Source organism: Odontesthes bonariensis, chromosome 8 (assembly GCF_027942865.1).
Source record: "Odontesthes bonariensis isolate fOdoBon6 chromosome 8, fOdoBon6.hap1, whole genome shotgun sequence".
Lineage (NCBI taxonomy): Eukaryota > Metazoa > Chordata > Actinopteri > Atheriniformes > Atherinopsidae > Odontesthes > Odontesthes bonariensis.
Window position 1 is genome coordinate 13,827,267 of NC_134513.1, and position 18,151 is coordinate 13,845,417.

General features: G+C 40.4%; 1 protein-coding gene across 1 annotated transcript in view; it reads left to right on the forward strand.

Annotated features, from left to right (window-relative positions):
• ntn4 (netrin 4) overlaps window positions 1–18,151 on the forward strand; it is a 30,628-nt gene that overhangs the window by 6,321 nt on the left and 6,156 nt on the right. The window contains exons 3-5 of the mRNA XM_075471822.1: window positions 5,440–5,718; window positions 12,739–12,865; window positions 13,320–13,505. Coding sequence (XP_075327937.1) covers window positions 5,440–5,718; window positions 12,739–12,865; window positions 13,320–13,505 — 592 coding nt within the window. The remainder of the gene's footprint in view (window positions 1–5,439; window positions 5,719–12,738; window positions 12,866–13,319; window positions 13,506–18,151) is intronic.

Sequence of the window (18,151 nt, forward strand, 5' to 3'; positions counted from 1 at the left end):
TCAAAAAGTTCTGAGCAGACTTGCATGAACCAGAGCTGGGGTCAAATTGGCTTTACAAGTTGATTAAGATCTGGATCTGCATCCAGGTATATTTTCTTCAGCATTGGTGGAGCTATACAGTCACAACATAAGTCTTGTGAATGCACACGGTGCTATTACTAGAGCTCCTCCACATAGTTGCAGTATTAGTCGTCCTTAGCTGCTTCCCATTTCCACATTTCCGTTCACAGTTTGCTTTTCCTCTTTTGAGGTTTGAGATTGTTTGTGTACAGGCAGGATAATTAATGCCTTTTACTGCTTATCTCAACGACCCATTGTTTGAGAACTGCATAATCTGCCCACTCTCCCAAGAAAATGTGTAGAAGGTTTGTCATCATTGGAAGAAGTGGGATGGCAACGTGTACAGTAAAATGTGTTTGAGATAAGCATGGAGATGTTTGTAACTTTCTCATCATCTATACTGTAGCAATGTAGACCTAACCATGTACACTAATTCTAACCCAAACTATGCCATTTTAACTCCTAACCCTAACCATTCGCCGCTGAGTGCAGTGAAAAAGTGAGTTTCCGTTAGAGGGAGGTACGTAAAGCAGTGCAAGGACTGTGGAAATCACTGTTCAGGACAGTGCTCAAACCTCTTGAATGAATGCTCATGGATAAGCAACTCCTTACTCATTCCCTCCTTCTTCCTTATAAGGGTTTGTGACCAAGTCAGCACTGGCAAGATGTGGATAACTGACCTCATCATGATCTCAACACTCAAGAAGGCATGTGACATAAACATGCTGAGGAAGGATGCTCACTTGTCAGTAAATTTGACAATATCAGATGTCAGTGGTGGATGGATGTGTTTATATTTCCCCAAATTTTAGAGCATCTGGAATGTTGTTTTTCGAGTATTTAACTTGGAAATAGTCTGAGAAAAACACTTTGGCCACAAGGTTAACTTCAGTGGCACATTGTGGACCTCATCAGCCAACGGGGTTTGCTGTCGATCAGCATCAATACTTAGTTATTATTACACTATTGCGGTATTACTGGACATAAATGACATTGTTTATTTTATTCATAAAGCTACAGCACCCATTTCTATGTGTCTGATGTGAAGATTTGTTGCATTTCAGACAAAATAAATTTTTAATTGCACCGTCATGCCAATAAAAAGAACCCATTTGAGGATATCACCTTTGATTTTAGGTGTATGTAATGGGCTTCTTTTCAGTGCATTAAAGACTAAACAACTGACCAAAACATTAATAAGCAATGACTTATCTTTCGTTGCAGCCTTATGATGGTTTTGTAAAACGAGAGCTTCTCTTCTGCTTAATTAAAGCTTCATGGTTTTGCATCTGCCGGGTCCCAGTTTGTTTGTGGACTCGGACGCAGAGCCCATAAAGCCAGCTTTCATCAAGGTGTAGCTTTCGTGGTGCAGGTGAAGAAAGTTACGACACGCAGACTTCACACACGAGGGGACGTGGAAACCACAAACTGGTTTTAAGTCATCAACCCAGAAAAGGATTAACCTTAACTTGCTTCTGCAATAAGCAGATTAAAAAAATTTTGACTGCTCGCCGACACAGTGTGTTTGATATATGTGCTTTTAAGGTGTATCAAAGCATACTGGGTTGCCTGAGAGTGTCAAGAGCTTCTGTGATCAGATAAGTGGGAGTGAAGGTTTGAGAACGGGAGGGGGGTCGTAGCTGGGAACGATTACAGGTAGCAGGTATTCTCAGCGTTCTGCTTCTTCTTTTTCTCTGGCAAACATGAAAGCCTGTCATCTCATGCGCTGAAAGCTTTTCGTGTTCACCTGTGATGTGGGGTGTGTGTGTGTGTGTGTGTGTGTGTGTGTGTGTGTGTTGGAGAGAAAGTATTCAAGGCTCCTTGTCTTATTTATGAGGTCAGCTGGGTTGGAAGAATGTGAGCGTTTGTTAGAGACTGACCTCCTTAGGGAAGGGAAAGAGGCAGACCAATCTAGTGCAGACACACACACTTGTCCTTCCACTTTTCTGTAGTTCCTAAAACACACACTCATCCGTGCCCTTTCAGATAAACACATACAGTCAGCTTTCCGTCTGTCTGCTGGGAAGGAAGTGCCGTTGCTCTGATGGATGTTGGTACCGTTGGCTAGACACCCATCCCCCTTCTCTGTTTCCCTCTCCGTCTTTCTCCTTGCATCAATGCCCATTGTGCCTGTTTACCAGATTACAGTCCACAGTCCTTTGATGGAATTAGGCCTGTTAAAGCTGGGCTTACTTTATTTTTCAGCCTGAAACAGGAAGAAAGATATTCAGTGGCCCACAGTGAACTCACCACCTCGGACTTCATAGAGCCTGAAATCTGGTGCATATTTTAATGGCAGGTGTGAAACTTTTTCACTTACAGTATGTGCTTTCAACGGGGCAGATCCATTTGCTCTCTGATCTTTTCAACTCTCATAATGATATTACTGGGTGATGTTCTCCACAGAGCTGCATGTACACTGTAATTCATTCATGTCTTCTCTTTCTAGCCCTTTGCCACCAAATCCCTGGACTTCTACTACATGTAGCTTACACTGTTAGAATAACATGCAACCAATTTTATGAACATATAATGTTGTGGAGAACATGCAAGAATGAAAATATCAAACTAAGTCATGAAAACATTGCATTATAGTTCAAATGTAGGCACAAATAAACTTGATCTACTTTCTTTCTTTTTTTTTTACCGAGGTTTAATGTATCCCAGGTATTCAAAAGTCATATTTTGTACTGGTAGAGGACACTGCTCACCACTGTTTACAGTAAGCAAGATCCTCTTTCAGCAAACACAGCTCAACAACCCCACCAACACAACTGAGCAGCTGAACGTTGATCATCTGACTTTTAAAGTACTTTCACACACATTAAAATGTTCAACGGCCAAACAGTGATTAAGCTGAAATAGTTTGCGTTGTTTAGTCCTTGCTTCCTAAAACCCCTTGAAGACCCATAGAATAATCCTGAACATAGATTTACTTAGCACACAAAGTAAGATAAGTTTGGGTGTCATCTGCATATTTGCAGGCACTAATATGTTATCTCTGTCTCCAAGGATATCTATATCACTACAGAGCCATGTCATTATGTCACTTCCTGTGCAACACTGCAGGGAGATGGTTCATCTTCCCAGATCACAACTTTTGTCCTGAAAACCAATGTCTTATTTCCATCAGTTTAGTCTGAGTGCTGTTTTAAAACAACAGTCTATGTTTGTGAATGCTCCTTGCAATGCTGACTGGCATTTCCAAACACTGAAAAGTATTTCTGAACAGAACTGCAAATTATATTTATATATAAATGCTCATAAACGGCATTGGTGACATGAAAACATTAAACAGCTGGAAATTAGAGGAACACTGAGCTCATGTTCTTCCACTAATGCTATGAAGGCTCTGGATTTTTAAACATTTTTAGTTGGTCTGGTAGGGCTCCATCATTCCAGCCCCAGCCTCTAAAGTTAGAGGATATTTGCTCAGAACCAGAAAACAGGACCGCAGCCAGAAAGAACTGGTTCTAAGTTAGGCTCTGGCTCCAAACCAGCACAGGATCCAATTTGTTGGAAAAACTCCAATGAAAGTCAAGTAAACGAAGGCTGAGTGGAGGCTTAGGGCTGACCAAAGTCTCACTGGAGGGATTATCTCTCTTAACTGGCTTGAGATACCCTTGAAAGAGTAGGATGGTGAGGTCTAGCTTACCTTCCTACAACCTCCTAAAGACCCGAACTCGACTTGATATGCAGTCACACGCAGGCCTAGATAAACACAGATGTCATCAGCATATCTGTGGACATGAATATTTGATTTCTACATTCAAAGGCATGATTCTGTGAAAAGAAGCTCCAGGAAGGCCTCTTTTGGAATTTATGTTTGTTAAAGGAATGCACTACACTGATGTGATTGGGCAGTGTATGTTTGCGTGCATGCCAGTGTGGGTACATGGGTGCGCTGATGTTGCTGAGGTATCGCTGTGCTGTCCCAGGCCTTTTGTCCGGTCCTGAGTTATGTGGGGCTGCATCTTCGTTCCAGTCTTTGTCTGGCCCTGCTCTCCTCGCTCTCCTGTGGACCGGCGCCCCTCATGCTATTTGTCGTATTCTCTTAATTGCTAACCACAATGCCGTGACCCTGTAACCTTTTCCAACAGCAAGGAAATTAATAGTGCTCCTCCCATTACACTCCCAGCCAGTCATCCCAGCCAATCAGGGAACAGCATTGGTACTTTTCTTTAACCGGTGTTAGAAAAAAAAAACAAGCATAAATACACAAAACTGATACAATGACATCAGTGACAAAACATATACTGTTGTAAAGTAGTGTACTGCAAATACACATTATTTGTCATGGAATGAGTTGGGGCAGACACCAACTTTTTCAGCCCAACAACAGCAGTGGTGCTGGTTGCTAGTGGCAGCAGTAACCATAGTGATGGCAGCCCATAAAGGGATCTTCGATTTGAAGGATGTCCAGGGACCAGACAGGGAAAAAAGAGGGAGAGGGAAGGGGTGGGGGGTGCTCTCATGTAAAGACGCCCAGCACCCTTATTATCACGTGAGGACACATCCAATGATGTCAGGGTGTAAGGTCATAGGCTAGCGCACAAATGATCCCAAAACAAAACTCCCATTAACATGGCAGATGTAGTGACATGAGCCGCATCAATGAGCCTGATTGTGTCACCCATCTAATCCCTCTAAATGATGAAGTGGAGCTGCAAGAGTCTCCTGTTCTTTAGTACCAAAATTCTACTATTGTTTTCCGCCTTTTGAGATACTTAAATATAGAAAAAGTAAATAAAACACCTAATGCATGTATACATTTATACTATTAGTTTAAGTTCTTCTTAGTTTCCAACTAATAAGAAACCACTAAAAGTCTGCAAATGGTTTATCACAAAAGCTTATTTTTTAAAGTGTTTTTATAAATTAATTCTGTGAAATGAGTCTTATCTTTAAAGTTAGTTCAATAAGTTGTAAGTCAATGATATTGGTGATTTTTCTAAATACTAAATAAAACAATATAAATATGGCATGAAACCCAAAGAGGAGCTCCTGAACTGTCAGGTTTTTCTAATCAAAAACGCAAAGAAAATTAAATCTTCATCAAAATTTGCCTTGTCATGAAATACAGTCATTATGTATTTGTTCAACTCAGGAGTGAGCAAAAAAGTGTTACCAGAGCAGAAAGAGCAGCTGCTCACCCTCTACCACATTCAAACACTCTTGATTCCTTGAGGTGACTTTATCAAACAAATTGCATAGCTCTGACAAGTTCCTACCTGCAAGTTAACCGGGCCGGCTCCTTAGATTTGGTCAGTGCAAAACACTGGCCATGTGTGTATTTGAGACTGTCTTTGGAACACAGCAGTTGTAAGACAGAAGTACTAAGCTATTGCAATTAACAAAGCATGTTTCTCTGACCGTTAGGTGATCTACAGGACCCTCCCGAAGTGGCAGTCTCTGGATCCATTTGGAGCGGAGGGCCAGCAGCAGCTGAGAGTGACCAACATCCGAATCCGGTTGCTGAAGCGTCAGATGTGCCCCTGCCAGACCAAATACCTCGCCTCCGCCAACGCAGCCGTTCCTAGTCGACATTTTGCCATCTACGATCTGATAGTGAAAGGCAGCTGCTTCTGTAACGGCCACGCCGAGCAATGCATTCCTGCACCTGGATACCAACCCATCAGAGACCGGACCAACCATGTGGTAAGATGAGAGCAGTCAGCGTATCGTTTATTCCCAACATTTATGCCTTTGTCAAGCTTTTAGGCTGTGGAAGGTTGACAAATTCTCGAAGCTTGAGCTTGTGTTTACTCTTAATCCCGAAAAACAGTAGTTTTTTAACATAAAACAGTTAACTTATATCTGCCTAATGCCACTTTTGTGAAAGGTCATGCTTTACAAGAGCTAGCTCAAAGTTCAGTCCTCACACATTAAAATGAACTAATTTATGCTAATAGTTAATAACTTTGAATTTTCTGTAAGTTCACAGTCTCAAAAATTAGTAAGGTATTGTTAATTTTGGCCCCTGGCCATGCTAAAAAGTGTAGCCACTGTTGTTCCATTCAAAACACAGGAGTGCACATATTTAACGTCCCCTGCCTACTGTCACACATTTGTTGTTAACAAATCACCTTTTAGCAAAGCAATATGCACTGTGCAAACACAGAATACAAAGCAGACCAATCACAGTGGGCATGAAACCCTAAGGGCTGCATGAATCTAACTTTTACAAAAGTATAATCCAAGCTGTAGTAGTCCTTTCTGTCCATATCAAAGAAATTTTAGTCAGAAAAACTATTTAGTGGAGTTTCTAACCAGTAATTACAACTCCAGTGCAAACAGAATTGTTTTCAGGCGCAATGCTGATTGCACCACTTTCCCTTTCCTGCCTTGTTTTGACAGACTGACATCTTCTTCCAGTCTCACTTGTTTTCATAATAGTCATCCAGTGATCCCGCCCTGTGGGCAGCTTTTTCACTTGCTCTTGTGAAATCGAGATTTTAAGACTTGATACCTCCAGACCAAATCGCTTGCTGACTTCGTATTGGCAGTGGGGTTTATAACAGATTACAGGAGGGGTCACCTTTCTTTCTTTTCTGCTTACTTTGGTCAGATAAACATCTGCTCACAACAAATTCAAGAGATGGTGATATCAACTTGCATTCTAATGGGGGTGTTGATACATAAATGGGTTGATAAAGGTGTGAAAAGACAATGTTTTTGCAGGAGAACAACAACCATAGTGTTTCAGAGTGGAGCTTCTATCACAGCCATCTCTACAAACAAGAATGCTGTGAAGCTGAACGCCTGTTTTGCTGTAATCAGTGAAGCTCCACAGGAAAGTGAAGGTTTCCTTTACAACGCATAAGCGAAGACATTTTCAAAAATAACAATATCATTAGATCAACATAGATACTGTACTGAACTCTTATTTTTTTAAAGCTTGTGGACAAAACATATAAATTTCTAATCTCATTTGGGGGGGTTGACACCTAACTACACAAACATTCTTTTATATATTTATATAGATTGTGCAGCTGAAAAACAAACTTATCAGTGCTGTTTGATGGACAAACTTTGCTATGGTATCAGTGTTTGTTCCTAAACTGCTATAAACATAGACCAAAATGTGCCAGAAATAGAGGCCAAAAATCTGTTAATCTAATAATTTATTATAAACAAATGCCATCCACTATGGTGGCTTGTTCTGTTTGTTTGGGCTCTTATATACTGGAACAATACTGACCTTTTTATTAAATGTATTATATTGGCATGCAAAGCGTTCACAGTATTCGATAAAATCCTTTGCCCTTATATAAAAGATGGATGTTGTCACTTACTGTCACTTATTAAGCAAATGCAGAAAAGCTGTGCGAAACCACTGATGGCCACTCGGCCCCGTCTTTAAATCTGTAGCTCCAAAATAGTCTCATCCAAAGAATGTCAAATCCTATCATGAAATGATTACATTAAAGTTCCACTCCTTCCATATAATGTGATGTGGGAACTTTCTCAGAATTAAATTGTTGTGTTGCCTCATGCCACAAATATAGTCATTTTTAGATCCAAAATGACCAGCAAACAAGCAAATGTGAAACACAGGACTGACATCGTGTTGATTATGTCCATCATTTAGAATAATTTATACTTTAGGGGGGTACTACAGTCGGCGGGAAGATGGGCTTTGTTGAGAGTTTTAAAAGAAGTCAAATTATAACCCCCACTTTCCTAAAAATGTTTCCCCACCTACAGTGATCCTAATACGCTGCCTCTCAGAGCTAGCGTGACTAACTTGTGGCCATATTCTTCTCAAACTTTGACTGTACTTAAAGTTTGGCATTGATTAACAAAGTTAGTATGTCAAATGTCAAGGTTAGCATTGATATCGTAGCTAATGTTAGTATTGAGCTTAAAGCACAGAGAACTGTAATACAGTCTCACATTTCAAAGCATAACCATAGACTTTACTAATATATCAAATTAATTCAAGAGAACAGTTTGGTTCATTTGGACTTTGATCCGCTAAGCCACGATTTTCTTTTGATTTGATAACACTAGACGTTGATACCGTAGCTAATGTTAGCATTGAGCTTAAAGCATAGAGAACTGAAATGCAGTCTCACAGTTCAAAGCATGACTGTAGACTTTACTAATATATCAAATTAATTCAATAGAACAGTTTGGTTCACTTGGACTTTGGTCACCTAAGCCATGATTTTCTTTTGATTTGATAACACTATACAAACAAAATCAACCCATCTGAGACTGTATGCTGGCCTTTTGAGCTTCACAAAGAGGCAATCCACTTCAGTTCCAAACAGACAATCTTCAAGATTAGTCAATAAAATGTGAGACTGCCCCTTTCGTGAATGTCAACCTTTTCTTTTTTAATATAAAGAATTTTAAGGAAAATTCTACTCCTGGTTAAGATTATTATCTAATTGATTGCTAATGCTTAGCGTGTGTTTCTGCTTCCACTCATCGTCTCTTCAAGTAATCAATCATTTACAAATCAAATTGCGAAAAGAAAAACATACTTTATCAGACTCAGATATTACTCTTAAGACAGGTGCTGAAAAAATAAAAAACTTCCACTAAAATGAAACAGAAAACATTTTTGGCATATCAAATGATAAAAAAAAAAACTATTCATGTGTTTTCTTCGTTGATCTCTGTCTTTTGAACTTAGCAGCTGATGTCTGACTTATTGGAGACAGTTCTTTACGCCTTAAATTCTGACTATTTTCATGCCGAGAAATCCTAAGTAGCTCTACTGTTTTTCACAAGGATTTCCTTCCTTTGAGGATAGAAAATCCTCTGAAACAATCTTTGAACCACAAGACTCTAAAAACCTCCTCTGCTATATAAGAATAGTCATAATAAGGATAATATTTTTTTAAACATCGTGAAATATCACACAATGAAATTTTATTTTCCCACAAATGTTAGTCCAACAGACTTAAATTTGAACAATGAATCCATATTAACGGTCTTCACAACATTACGTCAGGTCATTGGACTGTTGTGGTAAACACGTACACATGTTATATAAGTAACTTCTTCACCTATGAAAAGTTTGCTTTGTATCTCTGAATCGATGCAGAGCTGCTGTTTTAGCAAAGCACAAACAAGCAGAGCAGCACAAGGCAGGAGATGAAGGGAAAGATTACCAGTCACTCAGGGAAAGGAAGGGTGTGTGTGTGTGTGTGTGTGTGTGTGTGTGGCTATGCATTTTTGGGATTCTTATGTAAGGGCTCCCAGGTCTGTCTTTCAAATATGTTAAACATACTGTACTGCTTTATAAATTCTTTTCTCCTCGCACATGCCCGTGTTTGGTCTACCACGTTAAAAAAGTGTGTGCTCTGTCTTAGGCATGCAGTATTTAGTCTGCTCTAAGCGTGTGTGCGTGCGTGTGCAGTAATCAGCAGAGAAAGTGGCACTGATAGTCATTACTGTTCAGAGACTGTTCAGAGACTGTAAGACGAAAGGGCCAGTTTGTTTGTTGTCCCTCCACAGGGGTTTTGCGGTTCAGAGTGATTACACTGTCTGTTAGTTTGCCACAAAGCCAACACACACTTAATAACATCCAGAGCCTGCTACTGTAGCATTATGAGCAATTAGTCCAATCAGGATGTGACCGGCTGTGTTTCTGTATCCAAATCTTGCCTCCCCCATTTTCATAACATCTCCTCATTTCATTTCCTTCAGTCATTTCTGCTTATAGAGTAACTCTACTAACCAGCTTATACAAGAATATTATCACTCAGCATAGTTACCCCTGTTTTCTTTTTTGCACATTCACTAGTATGATACCCAACTCATATTAATCCTCATCTATGGAGGGATAACTTTGTGCACGCATAGGAGCTTTTCTTCATTAGAGACAAATTATGATAAATGTTGGCAGTTAGTGTTGGTGAGCACTGAATTTCAAACTTGTTCCCCTCCTCCCTTTTACTGCTGAGTAATGCTGCATTTCATGTACCTTGGTAATAGTACAACTATTAAGTTGTATGGGTTCCAACATCCCACTTCCAAGGGGGATTTCAGAACACAAACTTGCGTAATTCTTAATGTCGATATTGAGATAAACATCTGCTTTTTTTGTTTTGTCCAAATTCCCTATGGGAGCAACCTTACCAAAACTCCCAAAAAGGAAATAAAACTTTTTGTGGTGTTTATTTATTAATCTATTCATTTATTTGTCAGAAATAAGCAACTCAGTATGAGGAAGTGGTATTTTAAACGCTGCCCATTTAATGTGGAACTGATGCAGAGATCCATTATCCCTTCCAAGCCTGTCACATACTGACATTTAGACAGGGGCCCACTGCATCGGTTTTCAATGCAAAGGGTACCCCCCAAAGCATCCCTTTTAGAACATAAAGGGATGTCCCAAACTGGTAAAGTTTTGAGACGTGAAACCATGGCAATGGAGAAAATGTCAACAGAGTACTTTCAATGCCCAACCTTAGCGTTAAGCATTAAGCGTTTTAAAAAATAAAAAGTACAGTAGTAGAGCAAAGACAAAACAAAGACTTAAAAAAGAAGGACTTGAAAAACATCCGTCTCCTAGTTGTCTGTTTAGGAGTGGTGCATCTATCCCCCTCCTCCCCTCGGACCTCCTTACACGACCAGTGTTAGTCGTTGATAAGCAAGCACAGTAGAAAGATGTTTTCCTATCACTGTTTACGATTTGCACAGCTGGTTTTTCACTCACTGTTTGAGAAGGATAAGTTGGAATAAGCAGCTTTAGAACATTTCCCCGTCCATCAGAAAGTGATGAGAAAGGGGGTACCCTGTGCACTGAAAACTGAAGCGAATGGCCATTGACCGAGCAACCGTATGTGATGTTGGGAATAAGAACGTGTCGTTATTGCTCAGCTAGCACACAAATGACCAAAAAAGTGTTGCGTCTCTTCTAGTGGGCCATAAGAAATTATTGAGAGAGATGAATTTGGTATTGGTCTATATGTCATATTTCTTTTATTCAATTCAATTCAATTCATTTATTTGTCCCCGTGGGTCAATTATGAATATTATGAATATTCTGCATAGTATGCCTTTAATAATGTAAATCCAGCAGGCTAAAGGAATTAACAAAATTTTTAGTACACTCTCCGATGCTGCCTCGCAAACGCATGTCTACATGTTATAGCATTTTGCTACCACTTGGGGTGCAGTCTCATAAATATGTGGAACAACCTGAGGCATGAGCTGCACTCCGGAGCCTATGCATTGTGAGCCTTTTGTAGGACTGGGCAACTATCCAACTGTGTTGCAAAAAAATGGCTAAAACTTTTATCACTGAAGGTATAAAAATAGCCCATGCCATCTGCATATTGAAGTCAAATCCGGTTGTACATTCCGTTTACAGCCATTTGTAAAGTTCCTATATTGAGTTGTTTTGACAGTGGAGTTAGCTGCCAAATCCTTGGTTAAGGGTCATAAAATGTTAACAGCTGCAGGATTAAATGCTTTTATCTCCACCTCTTTCATGCTTGTTGTGCCCCCATTAGTAACATGTAAAACAAGCATGCTCATTGTCACAGTTTAATCATACCTGTCAGTCATGCTATAGCTTTTGGCAATGTTATCTGACCCTTGCAATAGACCTCTCTTTTAAGAATAAAAGCATATCAATTTGAAGATTCTAACACAACTGAGACATGGTCAACTATTAGCACTATGAGTTCAGCTCTGCTTGTCCACAGTTTAAACGAATGGGTGTGTGCAGCTTTTAGTGAGTACATGTGCTAATTGTCCCTTATCACGGTATGGTAAACATGTAAAATTGGTTGAAATACCATCTGTCTGGAACTGATCCACATGCTGCTGGCCTCCTCCTGGTCTCCCCTACCCTCCTTTCTGTTGTCTCCTCTTTTCATTAATCCCTTCTTCCTCTTCAATTTGTGAAATATGTCATTAGGTTTCCTGACCCTTAGTTGTCTCTTATCTGTGCACTTGCTCCCCCTGTTAGTGTGACTGAATGTGTGTAAAATCAGTCATGTGTGCATTTGTGTGTTCATCTGGGCTCAGTTCACGTAGAGGGCGTGTTGTTTATAGTACTGTTCCTATAGCATGTGGATGTGTTTAAGTTTGTTCTCAGAACAGTGTGTGAATCGGAGCCATTCAGAGGTTGGTGACACATCACACACCGTGGGAAACAATTGTAAGAATGGGTGCCTGTTTTTGTCCTTTCTGAGTTATTTTCTATGCTTGTGTGCATGTTGATTAGTCCGCATCTACCTCTGTAATCACTGTATTATTGTGTGTCCTACATTACAGTTGCACGGCGCAACGCAAACAAATAAAGAGCTTCCTCAGATGCTTTGCCCCCCCCTCCCTTCAATCATTATCCAGCATGCATGGCATTCCAGCTCAAAGGAATGACAAGGAGATTGTTATTGTGCTCTCAGAGCTGCATACTTGTACTCTTCTCATACACTCATGCTCATAAACACACACACAGGCTTTTCAGAGCAGAGGCCCGTTCTTTTTGCCAGCAATGAAGCCAAACAATCAACCTCCATTCACTAATTTCAGGAGAGAGACACAGAGAAAGAGATGGAGGAGGAGGAGGAAATAAGAAAATCAGAGGACATACGGGAGAGGAGAAAGGAAACTTTCCTCACCATCTCACTAACTTTTTAGTTCCTCATATCCTTCTGTTGGTGTCTCCAACTATCATTTGGCATGTTGCTAATGAGCTTCCTTTTTCAGGTCCATGGAAAGTGTGTGTGCAGACACAATACTGCAGGTGAACACTGCGAGCACTGCGCTCCTCTCTACAACGACCGACCCTGGCAGCCCGCTGACGGACTGACGGGGGCTCCGCACGAATGTCGGAGTGAGTTGGACAAACGCGCTCACACTTTTCTTTTTTTTTTTTATTACTTCAACAAGTTCAGAAAACTTAAACTCATGCGTGCAGCCTGCAGTAGGTGCCCTCCTGGCACTGCAGTTTAAGGCCAAATAAAAACCAAAATGCATGCAGTTTCAGAGTGGCGCAATCAAATCTTTGGTCGAATCACAAGACCTTTGATTTGCATCCAAAACAGGACATAATTAGCTGTTTTTTTGACAAAATTTTTATAGTTTAGAAATGATGGTTAAGTCGCTCAATAGTTGATTAGAAATAATAAAAGTTTTTAGTCTGAACAACTCTTTGACGTTCAGTGAAGCATCAATTCCAAAAGAAACGTGCAAATTCTAATTTAAAACGCCTCACCAGTACATATATAACCAATCAAAACACCAATACCCTTGACGCTGATTTGTGGTTTTCCTCCATCACACACCAGAGTGTAAATGCAACGGACACGCTCAGAGCTGCCGTTTTGATTGGACGGCCTGGCGTGAGTCTGGACAGCGAAGCGGCGGCGTGTGCGACTGTATGCACAACACCGAAGGCCGTCAGTGTCAGAAATGCAAGGCTGGCTTTTACAGAGACCCCCAGCAACCACAAACTGCTCCAGACTCCTGCAAACGTAAGACACACACACACACACACATCTTACTGAACATGCCGCTCAGTTCTGTGAACGACACAGTTCTGATTTGACAACCTGGTTGACTACACATCACTGTCTGCTTGGCTGTGATATTCACTGAGACCATGACAAGATCGACAAATGTGTCTGCTCTATAGATGATTTATTTATTTAATCAATTTTAACAATGTATTTTGACTTTTTTTACAACTGAGAAGGGATAAGAGTTCTTACTTTCCTGTGTAAAGGTGAAAAGTTTCTACATGTGTCACTGAGTGGAGGTTATAAAAATTGACACAATTGAAAAATTGTACCTTTTGTGCTTTAACATGTGCATTCGAATTTAGCGCTCTGCAGTGCACCAAGGGCCTGTATACTACGCCTGTAACCAAAAGGTTTCCACTAGGCAGAATCACAAACTCAGATCGTACAGAGCCTCTGGATTTGCAGGCTATAAATATTGAAATTGGAGGAAATAAATGTTAATATTTAGTTTGTGTCAAGATGATGGCGGAAAAAAGCGACGGTATCGGAGACCAATAAATCAAGTCCGTTGGATTTATGCTCACATTGCCCTAACTCTGCTTTTATTGGTCACCTCCTTTCCCCGCGGATCTCGGCATACACGCACAGCTGACCCTCTTTACAAACACAGGGTGCATGAGGTAGCCAACACGCATTTAAGTTATTAAAAGCAGGTATATTCTCTGACTAAGTTACCCGTATTCGAAAAATAAAGAGGACGATCCCATACAATGGTGAACTCCAGAGTTCAGACCAAATTATCTGGCATTTTCTCACTTTTCAGGTGTTTGATAAAGCACTTGACAGCTTAACTCTGTGTCCCTGTCTTTAAGGAAATATTTAGGTCGTCTTTAAGTCGGGTTGTATGAAGTACTTTTTATGTAGTCACTGTAGCCTACCTGCAGTAAACTGGTCAGCATGGCAGGGAGGAGGCACCAAAACAGAACATTTTCACATTCTACAACGACTCAAATCTAACGTTTTCATCCGCTTTGCAATGATGCACAGCAACATGGACTTTCTTTGGTTGAGAAAATGTAGGAACAAAGTAAACAAATGTCTGATCCAAAAGTGATGTCAAGGTAAACCCACTTCAGAATAAACAGAATATCCCCTCTAAATGTAATTTTTGTGCTTTATGGACGTTTTGGTGTTCAGAAATTCCACTTATTTATAGCTTTTAAAGCAACAGTTTAAAGAGCAATTATGTAGCTGTATCTAAAAACCAGAAATCTTTATGTTGTCCAATATTGAGCTATTATATGTAATGACTTTTAAAATTTCCCCACCATATAACAGATTTTGTGTGATTACTGTACACATTTTGCCAAAATGATGCCCCGAGACGCTAAACTTTGACCTTTGAAACACACTGTGAAATGTCAGAAAGCCTGATTACTCAAACTTGCAGTGACAAAGTGTTGCTGATGTGAATCATAACATTTAACTTCATACACATCACACTGGCACAACGCTCTTATTCTCTAAAGGAATGCTGAGGACAGAAATCACAAGCTGGGACGTGCCGCATAGAGCTGAATCCTGATGGGTACCTGGCTATGATTGTGTGTGTGTGTGGCAGAAGGCGGCCCTTGCACTATCCAAGGTTTACATCGTAGTTTATCATCAGATGGCGGCATTCCTTCGTCTTGACTCAAGGTTCGACACAAGACTCCCGCTTGTCCATCTCGGCTTGTTTTGCCATTTTTCAGATATGACTCAGAGCTCAGACTGCTTTGTGGTAATCATTGTCAAGAATTGTAAATGTGTGAGGGGTCCTCTGTTTATGCGTGTGTGTTTGTGTGTGTCAATGGGTGGTTTGTGTGGCGTGCTGCCCTCCACTGATGAATTCGAGTCTTAAGTAAACAGGAGATAGTCATCCATAAACAGAGCAGTGGCTACAGTCTCCCTTTGATTATCCGTCAGATTTGACCAAAAGAGCTCAGTCCTGCAGCTGTATCGGACATGATTGTGTGCGCGTTTGTTCATGTTAATGTATGTACATTTCAATTCATTCAAAACTATCGTCAAGCAGTAACAGACCATTAAAAAACGGGTGGTATATCAGCCCAATTTCATCCCTCAGAATTGTAACATCACATTATTTAGTTTTTATACAAGATTTATTACAAGTGAAATACAAACTTAATTTGAATTACCCTGAATCAGATTTCATGGCACTCCACCAAATATTTCATATAGAGATGTTTCACACGGAACCACAGATGTCAACCTCATGGCTCAGAGAAAAATGTGTGGGATAAAATTTGATGAATCTTTATCTTAACGACAACTTCATTAGTGTCGCACCAACTAAAGTTTGTTTCAGCCTTAAGACGGTGCTGAGATCATTCAAACGGCTCCAAAAAACCTCCAAAAAACTACTGCCTGTCACGTAGAATTTTCTCATTCTGCCCCACATTAGGATCAACATTTTAACTGATATGATACGTTGGAGACTTGTACAAAATGAATTTATACAGAAAGAAAATGAGCATCTCGGTTGCAGCAGTTTTTACATTTTTTTTCTTCAATTCAATTCAGTTTTATTGTATAGCGCCAAATTACAACAAATGTCATCTCAAGGCACTTCTATAATAGAGTCCAATTCAAGCCAATTGGAGTTCAATTCATCGTAATCATAATCCAATCAATTAAATTCTAAATTAGTCCAATTCATGCATACTGAGCCAAATCAAAAACGATTTCCTCGCTAAGGAAACCAACAGATTGCACTGAAACTTCTCTTCGGTCCAACCTCCCGTCCTGAGTGGCCTTTAATTGACAGTGGGTAGACAGGAAAAGGGGGCAGAGAGAGTGGGGGAAGGCAGGCATTTCTGGATACATTTGAAAGATGTCAAGTTATTTGTTTCAACTATTAGAAATTGCTAAATTTCAACTGCACGAGGGTGTTGTTCACTCTGCATGGGTTAACCGCCATTAAGACAGATATGTACGTGCTACCAGGAATTTCACTTGAGAGTCTCTACTGCTTTTTAGTGTCATCTTCGGTGATTTAATTCATCTCCACTATTCTGTCTAACAGAGAAGAGGTCAGCAGAGAAGAGATGGATGAAGTGAGGCTAATGTTATATGAGTTGAATGCAAGTTATTAGGTGTTTTTAAATGTAAAGATAATAATGCTTAAAGTCTTAATCTAGGAATCTAGGAAATATCTGAATCTAGGACAAGTTGTGAGGATACAAGGCTGTAAGATTTGTTATGCTCTTTCCCAGTCTCTAGCAGCTCCACCAGCAGGCCAAAGCTGCTAAAAAAAATATGAATCCCCAACAGGCACAAATTGGCAATTGGCTGCATCAACTCAACAAACATTCATGATAGAGACAAACATTGCTGCAAGAGTAACAGCAGACTTGTGTTTCCCTGCAATTCTTTCCTCACCTCAGTCGTATAGCACGTGCATCACTGTTCTAACAAAGACCGGCTGCCTTCTTTGCCTTGCCGTTCAGCTTTGAGAACAATGAGTGTGTGATGAATTGCGTTTCAACTTGTGCAGCCTCATTCATTTCCCTTTGGTATTTCCCACTTTCTCTGCATCTCTGATAAGGTCACAGAAACTGATGCACAGCAGCTGTGATGTAGGTTTGAATTCCATCGATCAGGTTGGGTGTTGTGCATATTTGTTACACCTGAGAGCTCACCTGTTAGCTAACCGTAGTGGCTAACAATTCCCACTGACGGCTGATTGATGGGGGAAAAAAGAGCGACCGCATGCTCGGAGAACCCCTGAGACGAAGGTTCAGGTTGTGAAATCCCAGTGTAGCCGCTCGCTGACAAAAGAGGAATTTCCCTCTGTTGCGAGGAACATTTTTTCCATACCAGCCTCTGAGGGGCCCTGGAGATTAGACACTCTTGTCAAGCTTCACGCAACCTTGTGCACACCTTAACAGTTTAGCAGAAGGCAGGGTTACAGTGTGTGTTTATCAGTGTGAGTCTGGGGAGATTGTCTGCCCTGGCTGCGCCGGGCAGGTGTTTTGTCATGTCTCATAAAGTTTTCATTGTTTGAGCTCTTGTAGCTGAACGCCGAGTGTTGAAATTAGCCCTTTCAAATACTCGTAAATTGTCACAAGCTGACCGAACTCATCGACAGGCACACATGTTCTGGCTTCACATGGAACTTATGTGTGCTGCAATCTGTCAATTATTAATATGTGGAGGCAGCTCATGAAACAAAAGTGCAGTTATGGCCTTGTGTGCGCGGCAAAGTATATAGATGTAATATCTTTATGATTTTCTGAATACAGTACATCTCGGTCTTATGATAAGGTTTCTCGCTATCGCCCTTGTTGTCAATTCATCTGATTACCTGCTTGATTTGATGCTCAGGAGGATTGGCGCTGGTTAAGTGTGGGAAAATCTTGAATGCATGCATAGCTTTTGTAGTAAGATGAAAGCCAAACATGAACTGAAAGATAAACTTTTAAACCATGACTCTGTTTAGTAAAGAAAGGAAACAGTCTAACATCTTGCAATAGCTGCTGTGCAACAACTCCTGTAGATGGATACTGAATCATCTTATTTCATTGTTGAGACTGAAAATCTGACAAAGATGAAATGACACACTGATGTATTCAGGCTTGCCTGTTGCACTGAAGTCC